A 26,383-nucleotide genomic window follows, 5' to 3' on the forward strand; every position below is an offset into this window, starting at 1 on the left:
TATTCTGTAGTGTAACTCAGCAAGCATTTGCTCTCAAAATTGATGGGTTAATCTTTTTCTGTTTTAGAAAGTAATCATTATCTAGTCAATTTCTCTATATCTGCAGCTTGCTTTGTTTAAATTCTCTTTATAAAACTTAAAGATGTAGGAAAAAATCTTTATGGTATATTTATACATTATAACTTAAAGGTCAAACTTAAGGATCTAGATAGAATCTTTAGAAACTTTTAATAACAAATTGCAAAGGAAAATTAAAACCTGAATTATGAATGGCTCCTATCCCTAGGCAACAGCAGTATGAAGCACAGAAGCAAGTTTGAACGAGCCTTTTAGAAGTTTTTTCCTCTTCAAAAAATTCAGTTAAGAAATCCTTGCTCACTGTAGGTATTTCAGAATGTATCCTGCTGTGACCTTACAAGTAGGTAGGATGTAATTCTTTTTCCCATTGGTCATTTAAGGGTGCAGACACAAATTACAATTGTCATGCATTCAGCCCCTTGAAAGCACTCTAAAGCTGTGCCCTACCAGAAGAGCACAGCTGCAGAGTACTCTAGTTGTGTAACAAATTAACCTTCATGGTACGATGGTTCAAATGAAGATTCTCTAAAGTGAAGCACTTTCATTAATTTGTCTGCTTGGGCACGGGGCTGCTACAGAACGGGCCTCCCTCCCCTGCCTTCTTCCCCTCCCATCCTAAATCAGCATGGGAGCTGGAAGAGTGTGGACAGAGCTAGGGGAAGAGGCTGCAGGACAGCTAACATCTGTTGTGTCGGGAGGATTAGTTTAACTCGTGATGCTTTCTGTGAAGTGCCACGAGTTAGATCCAGGAGCTGCACTTCGGTCTGCACCCTAATTTGCATCAAGTGGCAATTTTGGTTCTTACATGCAGGTGGCAATTCTGTTTCTTAGCAGTTGGACACACTGATGTTCACATGCATTAAGTATTTACACTGATCATGCAAATTAGGCTACACAGCAGCCAGGCACATATGCGCCTAAATGTGTATGCCCTTTATGGGCATGTACTGACATCCATTGCCTGAAAATGTAACTGTCTGGAAATGTATGATAGGATGACTATATATATGTGCCTGGGCATAAGTCCTGGAAACCAAAGGGAAGAGAAGGGGGCCTCCCATGCTTTAGCCCAACAGCTTAGTGATTAGGGCACTTGCCTGGGAAGCTAGAGACCTGGTGGCTAGGCTTGAGGGCATCGGGCTTAGTAAAATAGTCGCTATCCTGAGAGGGGGAACCTGGATTCTAGGCTAAAACAGAAACTTCCCCACTGTACTCCCCTCCATCTCTTTTTTTTCCTGAAGGCTATTAAATGCAAGGGGCAATGGCTAAGTTTCAAGAGGCTTCCTTGACCTGTGGCATGGTAGTTGAACTACTCTGCAAGGAAGTAGAGACATAAGTTCCAGCCTCCTCTGGTGAGGGTGGCCTAGAACCCAGGGGTGCCTATTCACATGCCCCGGGTGGGGGGAGCATTTTAATTAGAGCGGCTCCTGGAAATCTAATTTAAATACCGCAGTATCACATGTATTTAGCATCCCACATTTCAAAATGGTCACAGCAGTGCTTTAACTAAAGTTTATTCGAAGAGTTTTAGTTAAAGCATCCCCATCACCATTTTGAAATGTGGGACACTGAAAGCACATGACAGTGAGGCATTCTGGAGCTTTCTAATTAGATTAATCAAGTCTGCTCTTACATGTTCTAATTAGAACGCATTGAAACATGTGTATAGACAACCTAGGTCTCTAGCTTCCTGGACACTTGACCTAACCACTCAGCTCTTGGGATAAAATATGCGGGGGGGGGGGGCTCCTATTCCATTTTATTTCCAGGACTTTTGCGCAGGTACACATATGTAGTCATCTTGTCATACATTTCTAGCCATCTATGTTTTCAGGCCATGGATGTCAGTTCAAGCCCACAAAGAGCATACACCTTTACCACCATATGTACCTGGCCACTGCATAGCCTACTGCATGTGATCAGTGTGAAAACTAAATATATGACTAAAAATACTGCTACTTAGATGACTAAAGGAAAATAGAATTCCACTTACAGAATTTAGGGAGACTTCATGCATTCATGATGATATGTTATGGGATACTTCATTTAGCCAGTGAGTGCCCAGAGCATTTTGGGGGTTGATTAAAACTATATTCAAACCTACTGTTGGCTGAATACCCCTGGTAAAATCTGCACTTAGCATAAAATGTACTAATAGTTTAATGCCTTCTCTTCAAAGATCTTGCTTAGAATTTATCACTGATAATCCCAGATAAGAATTATTAACATCCGGGATCCTTTTCCAACTGCATATTTATTTGAGTGGCACTCTGAAAGAACTATACTGTGCCTTCAATTTTTGAACAGGTGTTCCCCTTAAGCTCAATGAGATATTCTGACTAAAAATGAATGGCATAAACTGCTCCTATATTTTTTAATCTGAAACACTAAAAAGACTGTAGAAAGTTTTCTCAAAGAACCAGACTGTGGAGTCCTTACTCATATTGGCAAGCTCTTATTCAAGTAGTCTCCTTGGGTGTGTCTACACAAGATGCTTTACTGTGCAGTAGCATAGTTTAGCACACAGTAAACGTGCACATCTACAAGTACACTCCATTACTGCACAGTAAACTTTGTTACTCAAGAGTAAATTTGCTACCTGCAAATGCAAGTAGCAAATTTACTCATGAGTACTTAGTGTGCAGTAGCGCATGTGTAGACACCAGCTGGGAGCAGATTTGCTCCTGGTAAGCCTTGCCACTAGGGGGCCAGCCTAAGCTCCCTGGGGGCTGGAAGTCTCTCCCCTCCCCCCCACCCCCAAGGGCTGAGTCACCTCTATGGTAGCCCAAGCCACAGGCCCTTTAAAAGATTGAAGGCATTTTGAGCCCTGGGGCACAACAGCAGTGTGGGGGACTCTTAGCCTGCACCCTGGGGCTGCTGCCTGGCACTGCAGTGCTGCATGGCTGCCAAGTCCATGCCATCCAGCAGGGTGCTCCAGGCTCCTGCCAGGCCTGTTAGCACCTGGGTCCAGCCGCAGCCAGCTCTTGGCCACTGGGGCCAGTGCCAGCTGCCTACAACCAACCCCCACCAGTATGACTGGACCCTGCAGGTGCTGTGGGGCATCACCTCACTGCACGGCTCATAGCCCTATGCTGTGTTCCTGTGCTGGGTGCTGCAGGCAGCTGACCAGGCCTGGCAGTGCAGGGACAGCCACATGGAGGCCCAGAGAGCTGGTGCAGGAGGCCTGATGGCATCATTGCCAATGCCATAAGCCACCACCCAGGGCCCCAACTGGTTGCAGAAGGAGACTGGTGACCTCATGGTGATGTGGGGTGAGTTGGAGATGCAGTGGCAGTTCACGCAGGGTGACCGCTCCAATGCCCACATCAATGAGGGGCTGTCAGGCCGGATGCAAGAGCATGGGCCTAACTAGTCAGCATGGCAGTGGCACATAAAGGTCAAGGCCTTGTGGGCACAGTGGGTTACCATCACTGGCCTCAAGGTTTGGTTGAGGAGTTCCCACAAATCCATGCTTTTTATGCAGCAACTGGATGCCATCCTTGTGCCCCAGGACCGAGGCCGCAGCAATGCTGTACACAGCAGCACAGGGAGCTTGCCTGAGCCCATTCCAGCCTGGCACACACAGTGATGGGTTGCTGGGGAAGGGCCCCTGAAGACATCAGCAGCCCATCCTACCAAACTCCCCATCCTCTGCTTCCACCAGCAGCTCAGGGCGCCTGGGCCAGCACCTACCCTGAAGCTCTGCAGACTAAGCCCCAGCCATAAGGTGCAGCCAGCCATGGCACCAGCAGCTGCCAGCAGTGCCAAACACCTCCCCAGCGTGGGCCCCCTCCTGATTACCCACACACTGTGCCCCACTGCCCAAAGAGTCCACTGGGAGTGGCACGCCATCATTGCCAGCCAGGACCAACCAGAGCTGCTAGGTATGCCCCACACTGTGGGGAGAACCTTCCACACCCTGGCCCTTGTCCCTGGCCCTGGCCCCCCTTCCCTGCCTGGCCTGGCCGCACTCCCCTGGCCCCCAGGTTCTGCCCCACAGTAAGAAGGGAGGCAGAAGACAATGGAAAACTTTATTGAGCAGCCTGTGCCCCTGCAGCTAGGTGGGCATGGGCTTTCACAAGCCAAGAAATATGTTGATGCTGGCAGTGATGTCCTCCTCAGCTGCAGGGGGAAGGGATCTGTAGCGCAGCCACAGGTAGTCCTCCAGGCAGTGGCAGTGGTTGTGGGGCAGCTTGGACTTGGGTCCCACAGTGTTGACACTCAGGGTCCCATGCCAGGTGCACAGGTTTGCTCAGGGCTCCATGGTGATCAGCATCAGCAGGTCATAGTGGGTTGAGCGCCCCTCGGCCCATGCAAACAGCTCCTCACACAGTGCCTGGGACATATGCAGCAGGGCACATTCAGGGCACAGCACCTCACTCTACTGCCACCCCACCCTGCAGGGAGGGTGGGAATGCAAGCAGGTCCTCATCCCAGTTGTCTGGGAGCCCTGTGCCCCCTCCCCCCACCTCCCCTCCCCTGATCTTGGGCACTGTGGGCTTGGCAGCAGCACAGGAAGCTGGCAGATCTGCAGAAGAAGGGGGTGGGGGCAGCAGAGTCTGCAGCTGCAGCAGCAGGTTCTGCCAGAAGCCTGGCCTGTTCCAGCCTGGGAAAGGGGCAAGGGAGACAAGCTCCCTGAACCCAGCACCCAGCAGCCTCCCAGCCCCTTGAAGTGAGCAGGGATGGGGGGGCTCAGCCTGCAGCCACCTGGGTCCAGGCCTGCCTAGCCAAGTTACCAAGGTCCCTTGGCAGCCATGCACACCGGACCCTTGATCTGAGGCCAGGTAGTGCATGGCTCCTGGTACAGTGCATCTTATCTCAGAAATGTTGCAAACTCTCACAAACAGCTTTTTTTTCTCATGGCTCTGCAGGCCCTGCAGCTGCATGCAGGGGAGAGACCACACTTGGCAGCCAGGATGCAGCCTCAGGGTTGCTGCCATCCTCAGCTGGGGCCCTGGGGATTTGCCAGCTCCACAGGAGGAGGATGCAGGTTTGGACCCTCCTCCTGGACTGGCTAGTGACAGCCGCAGAGGATGCGTGGATGTGGCAGCTGGAGGATGTTGCCCAGCAGGACAGGACAGAGGACAAGGCCCGCAAGGATATGCAGGACCAGTGCGAGGAGGCGCAGAACCAGCCCAAGGAGGTGCAGGACTGGGTGGACTGGGAGTTCAGGGTGCAGCTCCTGGCCCTAAAGCACAAACGCATGGAGAGCCTGCAGGAAGAGGGTGCAGTTGTGGTCAGAGCAGCACAGGCCATGGAGGAGGACCACTGGGTGCTGGACACCATCCTGGACCAAGCAGTCACCTTCATGCCACCCACTGCCCTGCCCCTGCCCCTAGCACCACCTGCCCCCTGGCAGCCACCAGTCACCCATCAGGAGGCCCCCTTGTCGGCCTGGGCAGAGGTCCAGTACCCCCTCCACCAGCCAGAAGCTCCTGTCCCAGCCCCCACCCTGGGACCCCACCACCCAGCCCCCTTGCCTGGGCCCAGCCCCACCACTTGCCCTAGCTCTACACAGGCAGGGAGCTGGAGCTGCCTGCAGGGGGGCCAGAACCGCACACTGGCCCTGGCCAATGGCTATCGGAGGGGGAGCTGCCTGTGCCAGGGGAGGACCAGTGGCTGCTGTCACCCTTGGGCAAGCCCCCATCTGCCAGACTCGCTGCAGTGTGCACACCTGCAGAGGCACAACCAGAGGCCAGAGTGCTGGCTGCCTGTCCTCAGGCTCCACCCCCTAGGTACCCCCACCCTATCACCTCTTGCCCCAGGTGGGCACACTACAAATCACATTGCAATATAGTTTGCATGGGGAAGAGGGTGTTTTATTGTTGGTAGATGGGATGGGTGGTGGGGCTCTGCTGATGGGGAAGGAGGAGGGACAGGCTATATTGCTGGGGATGGAGGGGGGACAGTGTTTGATGTGTGGGTAATAAATTGTTTTCCTGAGAATTGTCCGCAATGAGTGCAGTGCTGGTGGTGGGTAATGTAGTGCACAGTAAGCATGCATATCTGTGAGCAGTGTGGCGGGGGTCTGTGGGCAGTTGTCCAAGCAGGCTACAGTGATGAATACAGGAGGAGGTGGTTGGCCAGCAGATGTGCAGCTCACCCAGAGCCTCGGCATGGGGGCCCATCACTGGCTGTCGCTGAAGCTGAAGCTGCAGCTGGTGCTTTCGCTGCTGGGCGTCCTCCTCCCCACTGTGCTGCCTCTGCCCAGGGATCGCAAACCACTCCCCCCAGGCCTTGAAGATCTTATGCAGCAAAAAGGCTGTGATGATGACCCAGGGCATGTTGCCCTCAGTGAACTCAAGGCAGGTGGTGAGGGTGCACCAGAATCGCTTGAGGCAGCTGAAGGCACACTCCACTAGAGTGCAGGTCCACCCCAGGCAACCTTTTGAAGTGAGTCTGGTGGGGGGTCCAGCTGGTCGGGGTAGGGCTGCATGAGCCAGGGAAGGAGTGGCTAGGCAGGGTCCCCAATGAGGAGGGGCAGAAGCACCATAGCACCCAGCTAGAGGTTTGGCACGCCCAGCATGAAGCGCCCACTTTGCACCAGGGATGGCAAGATGGAATTCCAGAAGACATGGGTATTATGGACACTGCCTGCCTATCCAACACTCACATTGGTGATGACATCATAGTGGTTGACAACAGCCTGGAGCAGTTGCCATGGAGCAGGCACAAGACAAGAATGTGGGTCCCTTCCAGGGTCCTGATGCACTGGGGGAATCCCAGGGCATGAAACCCTGCCACCACCTTTAAGGGGTCACGCACATGACAGTGGGCCCTAGTCCTGGAGGGCACTGCACACTTCCAGGATGTCCTCCCCAGTGTTTGCCTTGCCCATGCCAAAGAGGTGACCCACATAGTGGAGGTTGGTGGACGTGGCCAGTTTCAGCAGGGCGATGGCCAGCCAGGTGTCCGTGGGGAAGGGCAGCAGCATAGTGGTGTCCTGACACTCCATGTTGGGGTGGAGTGGCTCCAGGAGGTCAATGAAGGTGGCCTGAGTCATCCTGAATGCCTCCAGCTACTGCTCATCATCCCAAGTGGTCTAGATGATGTGCAGCTACCAGTCCTGGCTAGCCCAGTGGGCCCAGAGGTGGTAGAGCTGGAGGCCCAGGAAGGCAAAGACATTCCCATCAGTGGCATCCTGGAACCTGTTGTCAGTGTCCCTGCCAGGGTCCAACCAGCAGGATGAGGTCCAGGTGGCAGCTACACAGTGGCAGCCCTGGGACGGCATGCGGTGGGGCTGGGCAGGTGGTCACAGCACATGGGGGAGCTGGCAGGGCCCAGATGGCTGTGCAAAGCTTCAGTCCCTGATTTGATTCAGCAGAGATTTGGCCTGATTTGATGGCCAAATCTCTAAATCTGAATTGAACCAGAAGACCCTTTAATTTATCCAAATTGAATCGGAACCCTCCAAATCAATTCAGAGAGATTTGGAGATTCAGACATAGACGCAACTTTAAATGTTTTTTCTACATACCTCTAGGTAGCAGGTAGCTCATGAATGTGTGATGCTGGGACAGATGGAGTGTCCCACAGAAGCAGAGGGGGGCTCTCCAGCATGCTTGGCAGCAGACCTGGAAGTGGATTGGAAGTACTTCTGGCCCACTTCTGGGTCTGCCATAAAGCATGCGGGGGGGGGCCCCCTTGTGCTCCCCCGGCTCAGTGACTGGTGCCTCCTGGGCCTGCAGGGCACCCGGGGTCCCCTTGTGGCCAATCGCTGAGCTGGGGAGGCACAGGGGGGCCCCCTGCGTGCTTCCTGGTGGACTTGAAAGTGAACCAGAAGTACTTCCAATCCACTTCCGGGTTCGTCGCTGAGCACACAGGAGGCCCCCTCATGCTCCTGTGGGATGCTCCATCCATCCCAGTGTCACAGCATTAACAAGGTGTGCCTGGTACCTCAAGGTATGTAGAAAAAACATTTAAAGCTGTGTCTATGTCCAAATTGCTGATTCTCTGAATCAGCATTGAATCTTCAGATTTGTATTCAGCCGAATTGAATTGGGGACAGTGATCTGAATCAACTAATCTAATCGCTGTCCACAATTCAGGCTGAATCTGAATTCGAACTGAATAGGGCCCATCTTGCACACCCCTACCAGATGGCCATGGGCCAGCTGATGGATGGTGCAGCGGGCCAGCAGGGCCAGTGTGGCAGCCAGCGGGAGTCCAGGGCACTGGGCATCACGGCCAGGGACAGAGGCTGGAGCAGCCATGGCACAGGGAGGCAGCGGCTGCAACACAAGAGTTACCACATGTTGCCCCCCTGCTCTGCATGCTGCTCCTGGCCAGAAACACAGCTGGCCAGGGAGCAGGGAATGGGGATGCCTTTTAAAGATGGCTTCCGGCCACAGGCAGCTGTAGTCGGAGCCTCCAGTTCCCCTCAGTGGTGGCAGTGGCCTGTTGCAGGGCCCCAGGAAGTGGGAGCAGTTTGCTGCCATGAGCAGCAAATCTCCCACATCCCTGCATGTGTAGACGCCTGCCTGGAAGCGTTAACTCACAAGTAGTTTACTCACAAGTAAACTGGTCCTATATCAAATGCACTTGTAGTCACACCCTTTGACTTCAAATGGGACCTTTTGCAACAGTAAAAACTGTTTCCTCACCCATATGAGTCCAAGATTCTCTGTAAGTGAGGTCAGAACATTTTTACTGTATTTTGAGATTATTCTAGTAAAAATAATCCAACTGTTTGCCATGTTGTACATACAACAACGTCTTGCTTTTAGCATTTTTTTCTAAGCCTGCATGGGCAAGTAGAATTTCCTCTTGAATCCAAAGGACAGCAAACCAAATGTCAGCTTCAAAAGTGGAAAAAACAATCTTGTTAAATGGATAAAGTCATTAACAATAAGTAATCAACCTTCCTTCTGAGTGTTCAGAAAAAAAGCTCATAAATGTTGGTGAAAGTAACATAAAATCTTATTGCAGCAAATAATTAGGAAGAGTTCTAACATACCAAATGTGGAACAAATCAGAGTTTTAGTACTGCTCATCACAAAAACAATAAAGAAAAAGTAAAAAAAAAAAGAAAAAAAAGTCCAGGAGATGGCAGCTTTCTGGAAAAACATTATGGCAAAATTCTTTATTTTTACTTCTCACTGTTTTTGTGAGGAATTAATTTAAAGATTTTATGCACTGTACATTTGATGTGATGCAAATCTTCCTGACTATTTTCTGCATCTTGAATTTCCTGAAATCTTTTCTTTTGGTCTTTTAACTTCTACATCAGTGTTGTTTTTAATATGTTCTGCCACTACGTGAGAGCTAGCATGCATAATGAAAGCTAATAAGCACATATCTTTGAGAAATAATTCTGAATCCCAAAAAACCTACTTTAATCTTCCTCTGCTCTAGTTTCTCTTGAGAGCTATGAGAAAGGAAACAAAGATTAATAAAAGTTACATTAGGACTGATCTGACATACAATTTAATATACTGAGAGATTGAATACTGAGACTGCTATATGAAAGTCTCAAAAACATTTTAAGATGACAGAGATACTCTTAAAAATTAAGGTATGTAAGGATATTAAAGCAGACTTAACACTTAAATTAAAGTTAAGGATTACTCTTAATATCACATGACTTGCTGTAAACAGTCATGACCTCCATTTGATCTGCTGTTAGATGTAATCATATCTGGGTATGTGAAAAGACTTTGTTAATTTAAGCAATTGATCCCAGGATCAGCCCTTAATTCCAAGAAAATTAATAATATTAATAAAGATATAAAATTACATTTCTTTAAAAAAATCAGTGTTATTTTTCTCCCTGTCTGAAGTTCAGTTTTGACGCTTCTGGAATGGTGTAGCTTTGTACTGATTCCATGATGATTTTACTTTTACATAAGGATATTTTCGAACTAAGACAGAGCCAGACCCAGCAATAACAGACTATTTTGCTACATATGGTTCCATGTTTTAAGTCTGGGCATTGTAGCCTTTATCTCCAGGACCAATCAGAGTTGAGAAGATTTTAAAACAAATTAAGAAGGAAAAGAGATTTAGCCAACCTGCTACATGGTTATTTCAGTAAGAAAGCTTTTGTTCCTTCATGGCAAGATTTCACTTGAAGCAGAGAAATACAGACAACATTTCTGATTTGTCTGCAGGAGGTAAATATTTTTATAGAAGCCCAAAAACGTTAATGTTGCTAGGTCCATGTTCTTTACTAGATATATTCCCACCCCACAAGCAGTATGGCAGAGCTGCGTGGAAGAGAAGGTTTTACTTCATGAGCACCCTGGTGGCACAAGTGTATGGTAGGTGAATGTTTGAAAAAGGGTCATAAAGTACTTCATTGTCTTTCATTCATGCACTCAGATCTGCTGACATGCTGCTTTTGATGGTTGTTTCTATTCTATTGCTGTAATAGATTCAGCACTTCTGCTATAAATATTTTGTCTGAAAGGGCACTCACAAATTGGGCTACCAAAAAGAGCTGAAAGCATTGATGCCACAAATGACTCTTTTCTTTTATCTGTTTCAAAATAAGTGTTTCAACTTGTTGGGTTTTCAGCCAGACTTTTGACTTTTGGTTTTCTTGCCATAATGAACCTGTGAGTTTTCTATTTTGTCTAGAAGAAGCGCTCAGCCTTAATTAATTATATGATTTGAGTCTTGGCAAGGTAAGAAATATAGAGAGGTTGAAAAATAACTCGTAAGGATAAACATTTCTGCATAAAAAGAATAAAATGAGGATTACTGAACTAAAAGGAATGTCTGTATTATTTCACATGGGACTTTTCAAAGTGGAGTGAGTAAAAGGAAATAATGAAAATCTAATATCCCATGTCATGAGCTAACTAAAATCCTTCCCAGACAGTAAGAAGTGAAAACTACATCAGTATCAGGATGATTGATGGAGAAGACTTCAGAGTAGCTACAAGCACCAAAGCCTCTAGATCAATGTATGTGACCTTTTCAGACCAGTTCAATTGTATTTATAACATTCCCAGTGAAGCAATGATCTGTGAATTTAAAAATAAGAAAAATGTCATTCCAGAATGCTTCACAAGGCATATAACACAGTCTCAGCTTCAGGTGAACTTTCCCTGCCAAATGACTGAAAAGAAATGCTTTGTGAATGTAGAAATATATTTTGTTCTAAACTATGTCCATGATGCCAACAAGCTGCATCAGATTGATTTTTGTACTCTCAGGTACATTAAGTCCACTATATTTTTTTTTGGCAGCATAAAGGAACTTTACATAGGTGTGAAAATTGTTTACACAATGTGGAGTGGTCCCTGAGAGGTATGGGGCTTGTGTAAAGGCCATAAAATGCCCCTGCTCCTGACCCTTGGTTTGAGATTGGATTGGGGATGTGGTTAGCCAGCACTGCTCCACAGAGAGGATTTTTAAATGTAGCTACATGACTTTGGAGAATAAATTCCATCGAAAGTCAATGGAACTTGTGCTCCACAGTCACATAGGTACTTTTGAAAAATCCCACTGTACAGGTATCCTTTACTTCCAAGGACCTGTGAAGGTCCATGAGAAGTAGCATGCAACCAAGAGTCTAAAATGCAGCAATATAGACTCTTTGGTTAGTGTCCCAGGGATGCCAGGGTTAGAAGGGTACCCCGGGGCCGGACCAGGGGGGAAGTGACCACCTACTTACCCCACACAGAGGCCGGAGCGAGCAGGGACACGCACGCGGGGAGACCGCTGGCGCGGTTTGTAAGCCGCGCTTATATCCAGCTGGGGCCGGGCGACATCGGCGGGAGACGCCGCCCGGCAGAGATAAAAGGTGGCCCCAGAAGCAGGGCCGGAAGAGAGGCGGGGGAAGCCCGCAGGGAACCCCGAGAGCGGGACCTGTGCCAGCAGGGCACATGTATCCGGCCCGACGGGGCCAGCCAAGGCAGCGGCGCTAACAGCAGCAGCTGCCATGAGAGCGGCGGCGATAACAGCGTCGACAGTGGCAGGGAGAGCCGCCTCGTTAAAGGAGCCGGGAGAGGAAGCTGCGGTTACAGCAGTGAGAACTGCGCTCTTAAAGGAGCCGCTGGTAAAAAGGAAGACGACATCGGCAGCACGACGGGAGAGGGAACTGGCTACAGTCGTAGCAGGAGTGCAGGTGGCGGAGCCGATGAGGCAACCGAGCGCGGACCCCGCGAGAGAAGTGACAGATGGGCCGGTGGGGAGCTGGCAGTGGACTTGGCAAGGGAGAAAACGCCAGAAACAAGATTCCTAGAGAGAGGGAGCCATGAGCCCGGAGAGTAGGCACCCGGGGAAGTCGGTGGCCTTAAGCCTCCTGACAGGCCCATAGCCAGGGGGAGCTCATCGGTCGGGGCTTAGGCACCCGGGTCAGAGCCTGGGCTAGGCGTGATAAAGGAGTTTGAGTTTCAGTTTCAGTATTCGTTTTCTTTTGGCTCGCTCGTTGTTGTAGTGTTGCGGAGGCCTCGGGGCAATACAGGCTAGGGGCAGCCGAGAAACCAGGAGGGGGTGAGACCCCTAGGCAGATTCCAGCCTGGGTAGCTTGGGTTCCCGGAATAAGGACCACCGGGAGATTTAGGACCAGAAACGCGGCGGGGCCACCAGAGGAAGGCCACTAGAAGACCAGCAGCAGCAGGTGGTGATTGGCCGGGGCGTAGGGGAGGTCGGAGCCCCATGAGTGCCTGCCGAAGGCGCAATGACCCCGGGAGGCGGCATTAACGGAGACCCCCACCACTGAGGTTACATTTGAAGTCGTGGCAGGCGAGGTTAGGGGGCCTCCCGTCACCACCCGAGGCACCTCCCAGGGCCCTCTTGTGAGCTCGTGGCCAGTGAGAACGGTCACTCGGGCTAGAGCAGCCCGAGAGCGCCTGGTCGAGCGGAGGCAGGCACAGTTAGCATTCAGAAAAGTTTTTGACTATATATAGCACTGGAGCATTGTAATTTGTTCAAAGCAAAGCTTTTCATCTCTGTATCCTGTATCTGTTCAGTTTGCACCACTATTGTGCTAGCATTGGTGGAAAGCAGTGATGGAGAAGCTACATCATTGCCACTGGTGTGATGCCACAGAGTTCTAGTATTCTCTTTGGGCGCATCTACATGTGCAATTAAGTCGAAGCAATAAACTCTGGTGCTTATTGTGCCAGAATTTATTACTTCCTTGGCACTGTATTTACACGTGTGCCTGGGAGTGCAGCACATTGAGCTGGGTCAGAGTACCCCTGGCTGGCAGGGGACCTGGGGGATCAGCCTGCTAGTCCAGGGCTGCTCCAACCTGGCTCAACATGTTGCAGAGGGGCTGGTTGGGACAGGAGGATGTTCCAGTGTGGGACTAGCTGGCAGGCAGCCCCTTGCCTCAGCCAGCCCCTCCAGCATCTATACATACATTGCTGCAGAGTAAAAAATGCAAGATGTTTACTGAGGAGCTAATTAGGCAATTTGCAGTAAATGTTTTGTGTAGATGTGCCCCTTCAAGCCCTCTAAAGATCAGTCTATGTAGTGGCCACCATCTTAGGCGCATCTACACAAGACATTTACTGTGCAGTTGATTAGTTAAAGAAACAGTAAACATCTCAGTGTCTACATGTGCACCCCTATTAGGGTGTGCAAAACTAATAAACTCCACAGCAGGGTAGTACTGTAAATACATTGGAATTTGTAAGTACAAAATGCTGTGGAGTTTTTTTGTGTGCAGCAGCACACATGTAGACACTGTCTGGCTGGCTGGGGCTGCTTGCTAGCTAGCTCCACACTGAAGCACCTTTATGCCTCAGCCAGTCCCTCTGCAGCACAATGACCCTGGTTGGAGCAGCCCCAGGCTGGCAGGCTGACGTCCCTGGACTGTCTGCCATCCAGGGCTGCTGCGGCTTGGCTCAGTGTGCTGCAGTCTGGGCGCATGTGCAGATGTGCATCCCGGAGCTTCCCAGAAGCAACAAGCCGTAGAGTAATAAGTTCCACAGTTTATTGCTGCTCCCAATGGCACGTGTAGATGTACCTCTCTAGTACTTCTCACTACTGGAATTCTACATTAGGCTCAATGTTAATCTTGTTTAAAAAAATCAGGAATATTTTGATGAATTTTATTATTAATGCATTCTTTTATACAGCTCTTGTCTTATACATTGAATACTGCTATATATGTATAAGTCACAATAAAAAAAATCAGTTCAACACTTCTCCATCTACAGATGTCTACTTCTACAAATTCTGTTTTGGAGATCTATGTGAGGAAGTGTTACATAGGTATCCATAATGCACTAGTACTGAAGCAGCTGAAGGGAATTCATTGAGAGACCACTGAGAACAGATTTAGTTTAACAAGATTAGCTGGTGTGACAAAATGCCAGCTGATATAAAATTACAATGGTTCAAATCTACACTGAAAGAAAGGTTTATAGGTTTCTCATTAGCTAGTGGTTTAGGCTACATTTCACCATACAATCTATCCCAGAAATTATTTAGGACTTTTTTCTGAAAACTTTTTCAGTATAATAACTGGGAATTCAAAGGAAACACAAAACAAAGACCCTAATCTTCAGCTGGATCTTCTGGAGCTGCTTGAGAGAGGGTGGAGTTTTTATAGGTAATTGATAGTCAACAGGAAAATTAACAACTCTGCGCTAGGATATCAGGAGAGTCTGAGTATCATTAGGCAAGATTGCAGACTACACCTCTGGGGCGGGTCTAGCTAGCGTATAAAGCTGCGTGTCTGATTCTGAAGAAAGACTCTCCATGAATGCTTTGCCTACTGCATAGTTCCTATGGACTTGACAATTAGAAAAGAACCTTCAACTGGATAAGAATTTAACTAAGTAAATAACAAGAACATGACATTGCTTCTGTGTGATTCCTTGTCTTACCTTATCTCTGCTGGTTTGGTTATGAGTTCATGAATTCAGCAAACCTCTGTTCATAAAGGTGAAGCAGCAGCACCAAGTACACACCTGCATTCATTAGCTCACTGTGTGCCTGTGCGCAGGAAAAACAAATCAAAGTGTAACTGCAATGCTGATTTCTAAAGGCCTTGAGAACGAAAAATAGTTAACAAAAAAAAGTGTGTTACACTAGTCATGGACTATATTATTTTTTGTATTTATTAACTCTGAGCTAAGCTGTGAGCTATTTTCACAATTTATATGACATTTGTTAATCGCCATGTCTATGTTATCACACCCCACAGCCTAACATAAGGACTTGGCACTGGTATGTGACAGACCTGGCCTAGCTTCCTGAGCTCAGTCTGTCAAACTCCAGGGCCAGAACTGACTTTCAGCATTATTTAAGTAGGATGTTGAAAATAAAAAGTAAATAAAGGACTCAAATTGAGCTTTTGTGGAAAAGTAAAGAACACTATTTACACACTCCAAAGAAGTCATGTCTAATGCTTATCTGTGTAAATGTAAACGTAAATTCGTACATTTTACAACCACATGGAATTATTATGATCATCAAGTCTGGCCTTCAGCTTGAAACAGGGCATTGAATTTCATCCAAAATATAACCAGGGATATCATAGGATAGAAATGTAAAAGAAGGAGTAGAGAATATCTCATCAGAAAAAAGACAAAATTGAATTAGCTCCTTGAGACAAACAGCAGCCTATTCCAACTAGTGATTAAACAAATCCTGGTTATTTGAAATTGCAGCCATGCTACTATACTTACTCAAATATATGGTGAGGTTCCACCCCTCTCTTCCCCCCCCCTACTTCCAAATGGCATAGGGAAAAAAGTCCCTCACCTTATAATTGCATACAGAGAAATTTCACTAAATACATTGTCTATTGTTAGACTGCTGTCAAAAGGAGCATGGGCTCAGCAACAGAAACCAACTTAGAAGCTGAATAAATGCAGCCAGCACTGAGCATGACTATAAAACACATTCTTTTAAAATTGTGTTTCAAGGGCCAAATCAGTTCTGAATTCTACCGGGCAAAGCCCAATAGTCAAGTTCCAAGTTTCAACTGAGGAGAGCTAAATAGTTCAAGTCTGTGTGGCTCTACCACTGGGCAAGTATCCTTCTTCTCAGACCCATCAGTCTGGGCCTTCAGATACTTGCCAGCTCTGTGGCAGACATCCTACGTGCAAGCCCCAGTCCCAGGGACCCTGAGGTTCAGATGCCCTCTAATCTCTTTTGCTCCTAGCCAAAAGAACAGGGAGCAAGCCAGGGGGAATGCAAGAAAACAGTTCCTCACTGCACCAAAATTGTGCAGTTGAGTTTCCTGCATCTGGGAAAACTTGCAGGGGTCAGCCTGCCCAAAATGCAAGGAACAGGCAAACCACCCCTGGGAAAACCATCCCTGTCAGGTACTTGAAATGGCCCACATTGGGCAAGCATGGTGATGGGAACTTTTTTTTTTTTTTTTTGGTGTGGCCCTTTAAAAAATGGGCAGTTACTCCCTCACAATGAAACAAGCATCATGGGCTGGCACTATTGCACAGTAGTGCTGGTTACTGCACAGTTAGTACCTATTATAGCTACTAGACTTAATGCACCATAACCATGGCACATTAATGCACATGTAGATGTGCCTTGTGTCTCCAGCCCTTTGGGCATTAACCCATACAGCATCATCTCATATGTTAAATCACAGTTCATATTGATCATCTTCAAGAATCAACACACCCATTCCCCTTGCACAAAAGGGCACTCCCAAAATACAGGTGGTACTGATTCTTCAGCCCCACATCCCTCTCTTGGGCACACTGTTGATCTTACCAAACCCTATTCATGCTGAATGCCCCTCACAGGAAGAATATTCCATATCATCATCCATACAATATCTGTATGTTTTCTTTTCAATCTATTATCTGTCACTTCTTTCCACACATTTGCCATCTGTTTTTCCATCAAAAAACAACTTACCTTTTGATCATATTAATCACCTTCTTATAGTTTTTCAGTCACTGTAATCCCATTCCCTCAAGTTTATTTACTCTTAAAAAGCTCTCCATCTTTGCATAGTGGGCTGAGGGCTGCCACTCCCACAGTTTTTTCTAATCTCCCCCATACATTCCTGTGGCAGAGCACTGTTGGTGCCTGCCACTTTAAGGACCGAGCCAAGCAGCCAGCAGGTGCTTGATTGCGGTGGCCATTTTAGATCTCTGGATGCCTATATAAACACAGCAGTTTGCTGCTGGCAGGGCAGGCAGAAACACTGTCTGGCTGCAAGGCTGAATGCAACATCCTTGGAGGTAAGGTCGGGAGCTTAAAAGGATGGTGTGGAGGCTCCTCGTCCTGGGCATGACCTAAAACTTCACCCTGCTGGGAGTGGGTGGCCTGGTGGGACTCTCAATGGTGCGGAAGCCCCCAGGAAATACCAGGCCAGTTATCACCCTGGTGAAAGGTGGGTTGGGGCGCCTTAATAACCCCAGCTCCCACAACCGGATGGGTTACCCCATAGTAGGGCCAAGAAGATGGACCCAGGGTAGAGAGTGGGCTAGAGGCTCAGAAGCCTGACTTGAAACACCCTTGACTGGTCAATGCTGGGGCCAGGACCAGAAGGGTCAAAAGGGCCAGAGGCCCACCGCGAGGGACACCCAGAGCTGAGGGCCTGGGGTTCCAACTGGCCTTGGAGGTGAGGCCAGGGCCTGTGTCAAAGGTCCCGGGGGGCCATGCCCAAGAGGGGGAAGAGTTCAGGGAGCAGGGCAGCCCAGAATGAGGGTGGAGTAGGCTGCCTTATTGGAGGGATCCAGTTGGGGTCTGGACTACAGGATTCTAGGGTCCAGTGTTGGGCCGGTGATGTTAAGAACTGTGGATGCCATCTGTGAGGCATGGGCTGTGGTGTAGGGGAGGAATGGAGCTGCAGCTATCATTCCCTGGCATCGGGGCAAGAATGGGCAGCCTCCCGCCTTAATAAGAACCAATTAAGAAAAAACAAGGTGTGGCAGGAGAGGAGGCGGGTGGTTGGCCCAGAAACAGGTGAGCAGGCCAATGACAGATCGGCCCCAAGAAGGCCCCCTGTTACAGTTCCCTATCTTCATAATGTTCTTTCTGCCAGGTGATGGCAGAAGCATGCAGTCTTCTCCGTGTCCTCCATTGCCTCTTTACAGAATATTCTTATGAAGTAAGTATACACAAAGTTTTCCAAATCTGGCATTCTCCATCCTCCTAATTCCTTGGCTTTGTAGAGCTCCATTCTGGCTACTTTCTCTTTTATTTTCCCTCCAAAAACAGCATATCTGCCTCTGTACCCTGCTTATCTGTTGCTATGGCAGTAAAAACATCACTCCTGTAAAAAGGATGATTTGCAAGAGTACCATTTTCACCACAGCCACTTTACCTTTGAAAGATAAGACAGGTTGGGTGGCACTTACCTGCCCCCTCCTTCGGTGGGAGGGAGGGACCCCTTTCACCCCCTGAGAGCACCGCAGCACTGACCAGCCCCTCTGCACATGAATGCAGTTTAAAAAGGGCCCGGCAATGGCAGAAGCTGCACTCAGGTCCTGGCTCTGGTGTGAGAAACATGGGTGAAAGCCCATTGTGCCCCCATGATCCCAGGGACCCCCAGGAGAGACCCCAGGACCCCAATGAGCCCTGGCCTGCCTACAGGTAAGCAGGGGCCCATGGTGGGAGGGACGTAGCCAGCAGGGAGGCAGCTGAGTGGAGCTGAGGAGGGTTATGCCCCCTCGGCTACTACACCCAGCCCCTCAGGAAGCCGTGTGACTGGAGCCTTGTGAACAGGATGCACAAACAGGTGCGATTCTGGGGCCAGCGTACAAATTAGCACGGCGGAGTTTGCACAGGAGGGTGAGCGGGAGGGCCTGTGGGCCTGCCAGTGAGCCACCTAGGGTAGGCAGTCCCTTCAGTAGCCGGCCTATAGTGGCACGGTGCGGATGGGCACACACCACACCCAGAGGGTCCCCTCGGAGTCTGCAGCCTCCCCCTCTGGCACCTCAGAGGCCTCTACCCAGATGCAATCCATGTTTCCAGGCTCCACGCAGACGGAGCCCCTGACTCTTGGCTGTGGGGGCTGCCTGGCACATTTCCAGGCTTATGGGACTGGGATCATGGCTATCTCCCCTTGCAGGGTTTGCTCCACTTTGGAGTCTATGGGGTGCCAGATAGGAGCTCCAGGCCACAGTCCAGAGACTGCGTGCCATCAGGGAGGGTGAGCAGGAGATCGATTCCTACTGCCAGGCCCTTCACCCCCTGGAGGCAGAGGGTAGACCAAAGTCACCTCCCAGGAAAAGGGAGGACTCAGGGATCTCACATACTGTCCAGCCGGAGGGTTGGACCAAGGTGGTTAAGGGCCCCAAGGCCCGCCACACCAAGGTTCCCTCTCCTCTGGGGCTTTGCAACAGGTTTGAACCTTTTGCAGCCCCAGTAGAATCTGCAGAGATACCAGCTCCTGCAGGCAAGGGAGGATCACCCACCCCTACTCTCCTGAAGATGAAACACAGAGTTTCATAGTAGCTAGGGTCAGGAGGGACCTGAACAGATCATCTAGCCTGAGCCCCTGCCACAGGCAGGAATGAATGCTGGGTTCACAAGACCCCAGACAGGTGATCGTCCAACCTCCTCTTGAATTTGCTCAAGGTAGGGGCAAGGACCACCTCCCTGGGAAGTTGGTTCCACATTTTGGCCACCCTAACTGTAAAATATTGTCTTCTGATCTCCAACCTAAACCTATTCTCCATCAGCTTATGACCATTGTTCCTCGACACAAGGTGCTGGGGAGAAAAGAGCTCTGCCTATTTGCTGTTGATCCCCCCTGATGAGCTTGTAGGCAGCCACCAGGTCCCCCCTCAGCCTCCTTGCTGAGGCTGAACAGGTTCAGGTCCTTCAGTCTCTCCTCGTAGGGCCTGTCCTGCTGCCCTCTCTCCAAGCGGGTGGCCCTCCTCTGAACCCTCTCCAGGCTGGCCACATCCCTTTTGAAGTGCAGTGCCCAGTACTGGATGCAGTACTCCAACTGCGGCCTGACCAAAGTCGCATAGAGGGGGAGTATCACCTCTCTGGACTGGCTTGAGATGCACCTTTGGATGCATGACAAGGTATGGCTGGCCTTGCTGGCTGCGGTCTGGCATTGGCAGCTCATGTTCATCTTGGAGTCAATAATGACTCCGAGATCCCTTTCCACCTCTGTGCTTTCAAGAAGGGAACTCCCCAGCCTGTATGTATGCTGTGGATTCCTTCTCCCAAGGTGCAGCACCCAGCATTTGTTTACATTGAACCCCATCCTATTCTCGTCTGCCCACTTTTGTAGTCTGTCTAAATCTAGTTGCAGCCTCTCTCTCCCTTCAAGTGTGTCCACCTCGTCCCACATCTTAGTGTCATCAGCAGACTTGGACAGCGTGCTTTCTACCCCCTCGTCCAAGTCGCTGATGAAGATGTTAAACAGTGCAGGCCCAAGGACTGAGCCCTGGGGTACCCCACTGCTCACATCTCGCCAGGTTGAGTACAACCCGTCCACCACTATTCTCTGCATGCGCCCCATCAGCCAATTTTTTTACCCATCCAACTTTGTGGGCATCAATGCCACAGTCACTTAATTTATTGATGAGGATGGGATGAGAGACAGTGTCAAAGGCCTTCTTAAAGTCTAGAAAGACTATGTCCACAGCGACACCATCATCCAAGGATTTAGTTACTTGGTCATAAAAGGCAATCAGGTTGGTCTGGCAGGACCTGCCTTTGGTGAAGCCATGCTGATTGCCCCTGAGCATGATCTCCCCTGCAGGCCCCCCACAGAAAAGCTCCTTGATGATCCTCTCCAAGAGCTTCCCGAGCACTGAGGTGAGGCTTACAGGCCTATAATTACTTGGGTCCTCCTTCCTCCCCTTCTTAAAAATAGGGACCACATTAGCCAGTTTCCAATCCCCCGGCACCTGGCCAGATGACCATGAATGCTCATACAGCCGGGCCAAAGGCTCCACGATGACCCCTGCCAGCTCCCTCAACACCCTTGGGTGGTGGGCATCTGGACCTGCAGATTTAAAAATGTCTAGCCCTTCCAGAAGATCCCAAACTACATCTGCACTGACTGAAGGCTTGATAGAGCTATCCCCAAGATTGTCCCTACCTCTGGTAGATGGGATATCCCGGTCCCTGTTCAGGAAAACACAGGCAAAGAAACTGTTAAAATATCAGCTTTCGTGTTTGGCGTGGCCACCAGATTACTGTTTGTCTTGCAGGGGCCCTACAATGCCTGGTGCCCTTTTCTTGCTCCCAATGTACTTGAAAAAGGACTTTTTGTTGTCCTTAATCCTGGACGTTAGCCTGAGTTCCATCTCTGCCTTGGCCTTCCTAATAGCCCTCCTACACTCCTGGGCTGAGAAGGAGTACTCCTCCTTGGTGATAGTTCCTCCCTTCCACTGGTTGTATGCCTCCCTTTTAGGCATTGCTGAATTCCCTTGCTGAGCCAAGGGGGTTTCTGAGCACTCTTACCCCACTTGCTTTTCTCAGGGACTGTTATCCTTTGGGCCTGGAGGATTGCCCCCTTAAGGTATGACCATCCCTTGTGGGCTCCCACCTCCTCTACCTTCTGGGCCCTTAGTGCCTCCCCCACTAGTCTCCTAAGCTCATTGAAGTTGGCCCTTCTGAAGTCAAGGGCTTTAGCCTTGGTGTGAGCCCTAGACGCCCTGCGTTGGATAGTGAAATCCAGCAGGTGATGATCATCTCTAGCCCAGGAGGTCTGCTACTTTCCAGGGGCCCACATCAAGGACATAGAAGAGAGGATACCAAAGATTATCTGGTCCTCCGACCACTATGGTTCTTATCCATGTGGGCACAAATGACATGGTTTGGAGCAACCCCAGCCTGGTCATGAGAGACTACAGGGCTCTGGGAGCAGGGCTTAGGGGGTTGGGGGCACAGGTGGTCTTTTCCTTGCTCCTCCCGGTTGTGGGTTATGGTCTGAGGAGGGAGAGACGGGTTGAGGAAGTCAACCAAAGACTGCAGTGCTGGTGTCATCGTGAGGGCTTCAGCTTCCACGATCACAGTCCACTCTTTGGTGAGAGAATGGGTGGTCTGCTGGGGAGAGAGGGCCTCTACCTCACTCTACTGGTGAGGAGGCTCTTCTCAGCCAGACTGGCTGACCTGCTTGACTGGGCTTTAAACTAAGCCTGTTGTGGGGATTATCACCACTGCTATCCCACTGGGCAAGCCTTGTAAATCTAGCAGACTAAGGCACTTAAGGGAACCCACCCCTACCCTAGCCCCAGAACGATCTGTGGGAAGGCAAGGGCCCCCAATGGGACACTTGGCTGCCTGTACACCAGCGCCAGGAGCTTGGGGAATAAACAGGAGGAGCTGGTCCTCCTGCTAAACAAGAATGACTATGACCTCATAGGGATAATGGAGACCTGGTGGGACTCCACCTATGACTGGGCCACAGGCATAGATGACTATATCTTGTACAGGCATGATTATGCAGATAAAAGGGTTGGGGGTGTAGCCCTCTATGTCAAGAACAGCTACACGTCCCTCCAAATTGACATTGGCACCCAGGAGGGATGACTGGAGTCTCTCTGGGTCAAAATACATGGGGAACATGGCTCAGGGGACATCATGGTAGGAGTCTACTACAGACCTCCTAACCAGAAACAAGAGCTGGACCAGGAATTCGCTAGGGACCTGGCTGAGGCTGCATGCTCTCAGTGCATGGTTGTCATGGGAGACTTCAACTACCCAGACGTCTCATGGGAAGAGCACTTGGCCAAATCCAATTGGTCACAAAGCTTCCTCACATGCATGGACAAGCTCTACCTGACTCAAGAAGTCTTTGGGCCGATGTGAGGCAAAGCATTGTTGGACCTGGTACTGGCTAAAGGGGATGACACAGTCAGTGACCTAAGAATCTATGGAAAGCTGGGTGATAGTGACCACGAGCTGGTCACCTTTACTATCCATTACAAAGCTGGCAAGTCAGTCAGCAATACTGAAGTCCTCAACTTCAGGAAAGCTGCCTTTGATAAGCTCAGGAGGCTCATTGTTGAGGCCCTAAGGGACCACGACTCAAACAGGAAGAGGAGTTCAAGAGGAGTGGTTGCTCCTCAAGGGAGCAATCCTGACATCAGAAGGGATGGCCATCCCATCTCGGTGGAAGGGTAGCAAAAGGGCGCAGTAACCCCCTTGGCTCAGCAGGGAACTCAAAGACCTTCTACACCTCAAAAGAGAGACTTATAAAGGATGGATGGTTGGAATTACCACCATGGAGGATGGTGAAGTTAAATGTACATTATATACAGATGTTATGTAAATAGAGGATTACTCAGCACTGGTCCATACCTGCAGGGAGTGGATCAGGAAACCACTAGCTAGCAGAGAGCAGATTTAGATTGGACATTAGGAAGAACTTCTTCACAGTTTGAGTGGCCAAGGTCTGGAACGGGCTCCTAAGGGAGGTGGTGCTCTCCCCTACCCTGGGGGTCTTCAAGAGGAGGTTAGATGAGTATCTAGCTGGGGTCATCTAGACCCAGCACTCTTTCCTGCTTATGCAGGGGGTCGGACTCGGTGATCTATTGAGGTCCCTTCCGACCCTAACATCTATGAATCTATGAATCTATGAACCCTGGCTTGCATCTATAGATGCTTCTCAAGTAAATCTCAGGATGTCATCCTCCCGCTGTATTCGGCCTTGGTGAGGCCGCAGCTGGAGTACTGCATCCAGTTCTGGGCTCCACAATTCGAGAAGGATGTGAAGAAGCTTGAGAGAGTCCAGAGGAGAGCCACACATATGATCAGAGGGCAAGAGAATAGGCCTTATGAAGAGAGGCTGAGAACCATGGGGACTCTTCAGTCTGGAAAAGCGCAGGTTCAGGGGGGACCTGGTGGCCGCCTATAAGTACACAAGGGGTGTTCATCAGGATCTGGAAGAACATCTGTTCACCAGAGCGCCCCAAAGAAAAACAAGGACCAATGGTCATAAACTCCTACAAAACCGTTTTAGGCTGGACACAAGGAAACATTTCTTTACTGTCTGAGCCCCCAAGACCTGGAATAGACTCTCTTCAGAAGTGGTGCAGGCACCTACTCTGGACTTATTCAAGAAACGCTTGGATGCTTATCTTGCTGGGATCCTTTGACCCTAGCTGACTTCCTGCCCCTGGGGCAGGGAGCTGGACTTGATGATCTTTGAGGTCCCTTCCAGCCTTAACGTCTATGAAATTACATTCTACCATTCCACAAGCCCATGATCTGCCTCATTTTTTCTCTCTCAATTCTCCCATGCCTTTGTTCCTTTCCCTTTGGTGTCCTTTGGAATACCCAAGATCTTGATTACACCCTCTACCACCTGCAGCATGAAATTCTGTAAATTCTTCCAGTTCCCCACACCCATCAACCTACTTTTCATCTGGTTTAATTTTGCCCCTGACACTTCACCGTAGTCCTCAGTATGCTTCAATACCAACTCAATTGGTACGTTGTCCTGAGCCACTATTTACATAACATCTGTATATAATGTACATTTAACTTCTCCTTGTAGCTTCACGCCGCTTAGTAGCTTACCATCATTCTCTGTGCCAACGGCTCCATCACACACACAAAAAGATAGGGGGCAGTCATTAAACAGTCACACAATCTTTTGGCCAATACTTTTGCCATCAATTTGTAGTCTATGTTTAAAAGGGTTATTGGCCTCCAGTTGCCTAACACATCTTTCTTTCCCTTAGTAAATATAAAAATTAGCACACCTTCTGCAAAATCCTCCCCTATCTCATCACCCTCCATTATATCCCTGTATGTCTCTATTACATCTGTCCCCAGCCATTGCCAAAATATTTCATAGCATTCCACTGAAAGTCCATCTCTTCTCAGTACCTTCCCTCTCGTGCAAACTTTTAAGCAGTCCTCCAGCTCTCTCATACTTAATTTCTCCAGTTTTTATTTCTTCATATTCACTATTCCTTCCCTATTCCCTCAAGAAACAACTTCATTTTTCTTCTATCTACTACTCTTCTTTTGTACAGCTCTTTATAAAACTCTGCTGCCGCTTCCAACACCTTTGCACTCTCTTCTATTCTGATTCCTTCTTCAATTCTCACTGCTTTCAGTTCCTTCCTTCTTTTTCTTAATTTCACTGAAAAATACTTACATCATCCTTCCCCTTTCTCCACCCAAGGCACTCTAGTCAGAAAGATTTTCTTATGTTTTCATTTCAGACCATTCTGCAGTCCATTGCTTTATGTCTTCTAGTTCTTCTTTCACTTGTACTTCTTTTACTGCCTCCTTTAATAATCCTGCTTCCTTGCTATCAGTTCATTTACCTCTTCCACCCTCTTCTTTGCTTCTCTTTGACCAATATTTCTGAAACATTCTCTTCTTCTTTTCTTGATCATAGTCCACCACTCCCAGACACTTTCATAGTATCTCTTCAGAGTCCTCCATCCTTTACACAGTCCCACATCTTCTTGACAGGTCTTCTCATCTTGTAATAATTGAACATTTAACTTCCACATCCCTTTCTCCCTACCTTCACTTTTTATCTAAACTCACTTCCATTCTCAGAATCTGGCGATCACTGATGGTCACTTTTAAAATCTCCTTCTTTCCAATCCCTAGCCCATTTGGCATTAATACACAATCAGTTGTTGACACCTGTCTGTCACTCATTTCCATCCTCATAATCACCTTCTCCCCAGCCCATACATCCTTTAAACCTCCTTCTTTTATTATATTAATCAGTAATTTTGATGGGCTGCCTAGCTCTTACTCTACTCCATCCCCTCTCCTATCCAACTCCTTGTTAATGCAATTGAATCCCTCACCAGAATTTGCTGCCTACCTCTGCCTACATACACCTCTAACTTCTTAAACAAGTAAATCCTTCTTTCACTTGCAGCTGCTGCATATATATTATAAATATTATAATATGATATATATATATATATATTAAAACTCTCTATCACTTTCTTTTCAAACTTCACCACCACCTGTTGCAGTCTCACTTCCACAGTCACTTGCCCTTGCCACACTTCCACTTCCTCACTTGTGAGCAATATCATGACTCCAGCCACTTTGTTTACATCTGATCCTGCCCACCACAATTGTCCCCATCCCCATTTCTTTACAAAACACTTGTAATCCCTCTCCCCTGGGATTCCATACTCCTGTAAACATGTTCACTTTAACCCCACTCAACAGTGGCATAATCTTATCCGACCTCTTCCTCAATAACACACTTCTGACATTTATACATGCAATACACAAAGTCATGCTTGTCCATTTAAATTACACATCTCTACCACTTTACAAGTCTTCTGTGCTGCTGCTTGACTCAGCTGGCTCTAATCCTCCCCCCTCTTCACATCCCCATAGTCTTTGCCAATTGTTTTACTGCTTTGATATTCAAGAAAGCCTCCCCTTTTCTTTTCCCCCACCTTTCTGCTTCCCCTCTTCCCCTTTCCTCTCTCCATTAGTCCCTGACCATATTAGT

General features: G+C 48.8%; 1 protein-coding gene across 1 annotated transcript in view; it reads right to left on the bottom strand.

Annotated features, from left to right (window-relative positions):
- Positions 1-7,750: 7,750 nt before the first annotated feature.
- The window catches only part of MARCHF10 (membrane associated ring-CH-type finger 10), a 116,172-nt gene continuing 97,539 nt past the window's right edge, over positions 7,751-26,383 (bottom strand). Inside the window, exons 9-10 of the mRNA XM_059726839.1 lie at positions 14,868-14,976; positions 7,751-9,445 (exon numbers count right to left, since the gene is read on the bottom strand). Coding sequence (XP_059582822.1) covers positions 14,887-14,976 — 90 coding nt within the window. The 3' untranslated portion in view covers positions 7,751-9,445; positions 14,868-14,886. The remainder of the gene's footprint in view (positions 9,446-14,867; positions 14,977-26,383) is intronic.

Source organism: Alligator mississippiensis, chromosome 4 (genome assembly GCF_030867095.1).
Source record: "Alligator mississippiensis isolate rAllMis1 chromosome 4, rAllMis1, whole genome shotgun sequence".
Lineage (NCBI taxonomy): Eukaryota > Metazoa > Chordata > Crocodylia > Alligatoridae > Alligator > Alligator mississippiensis.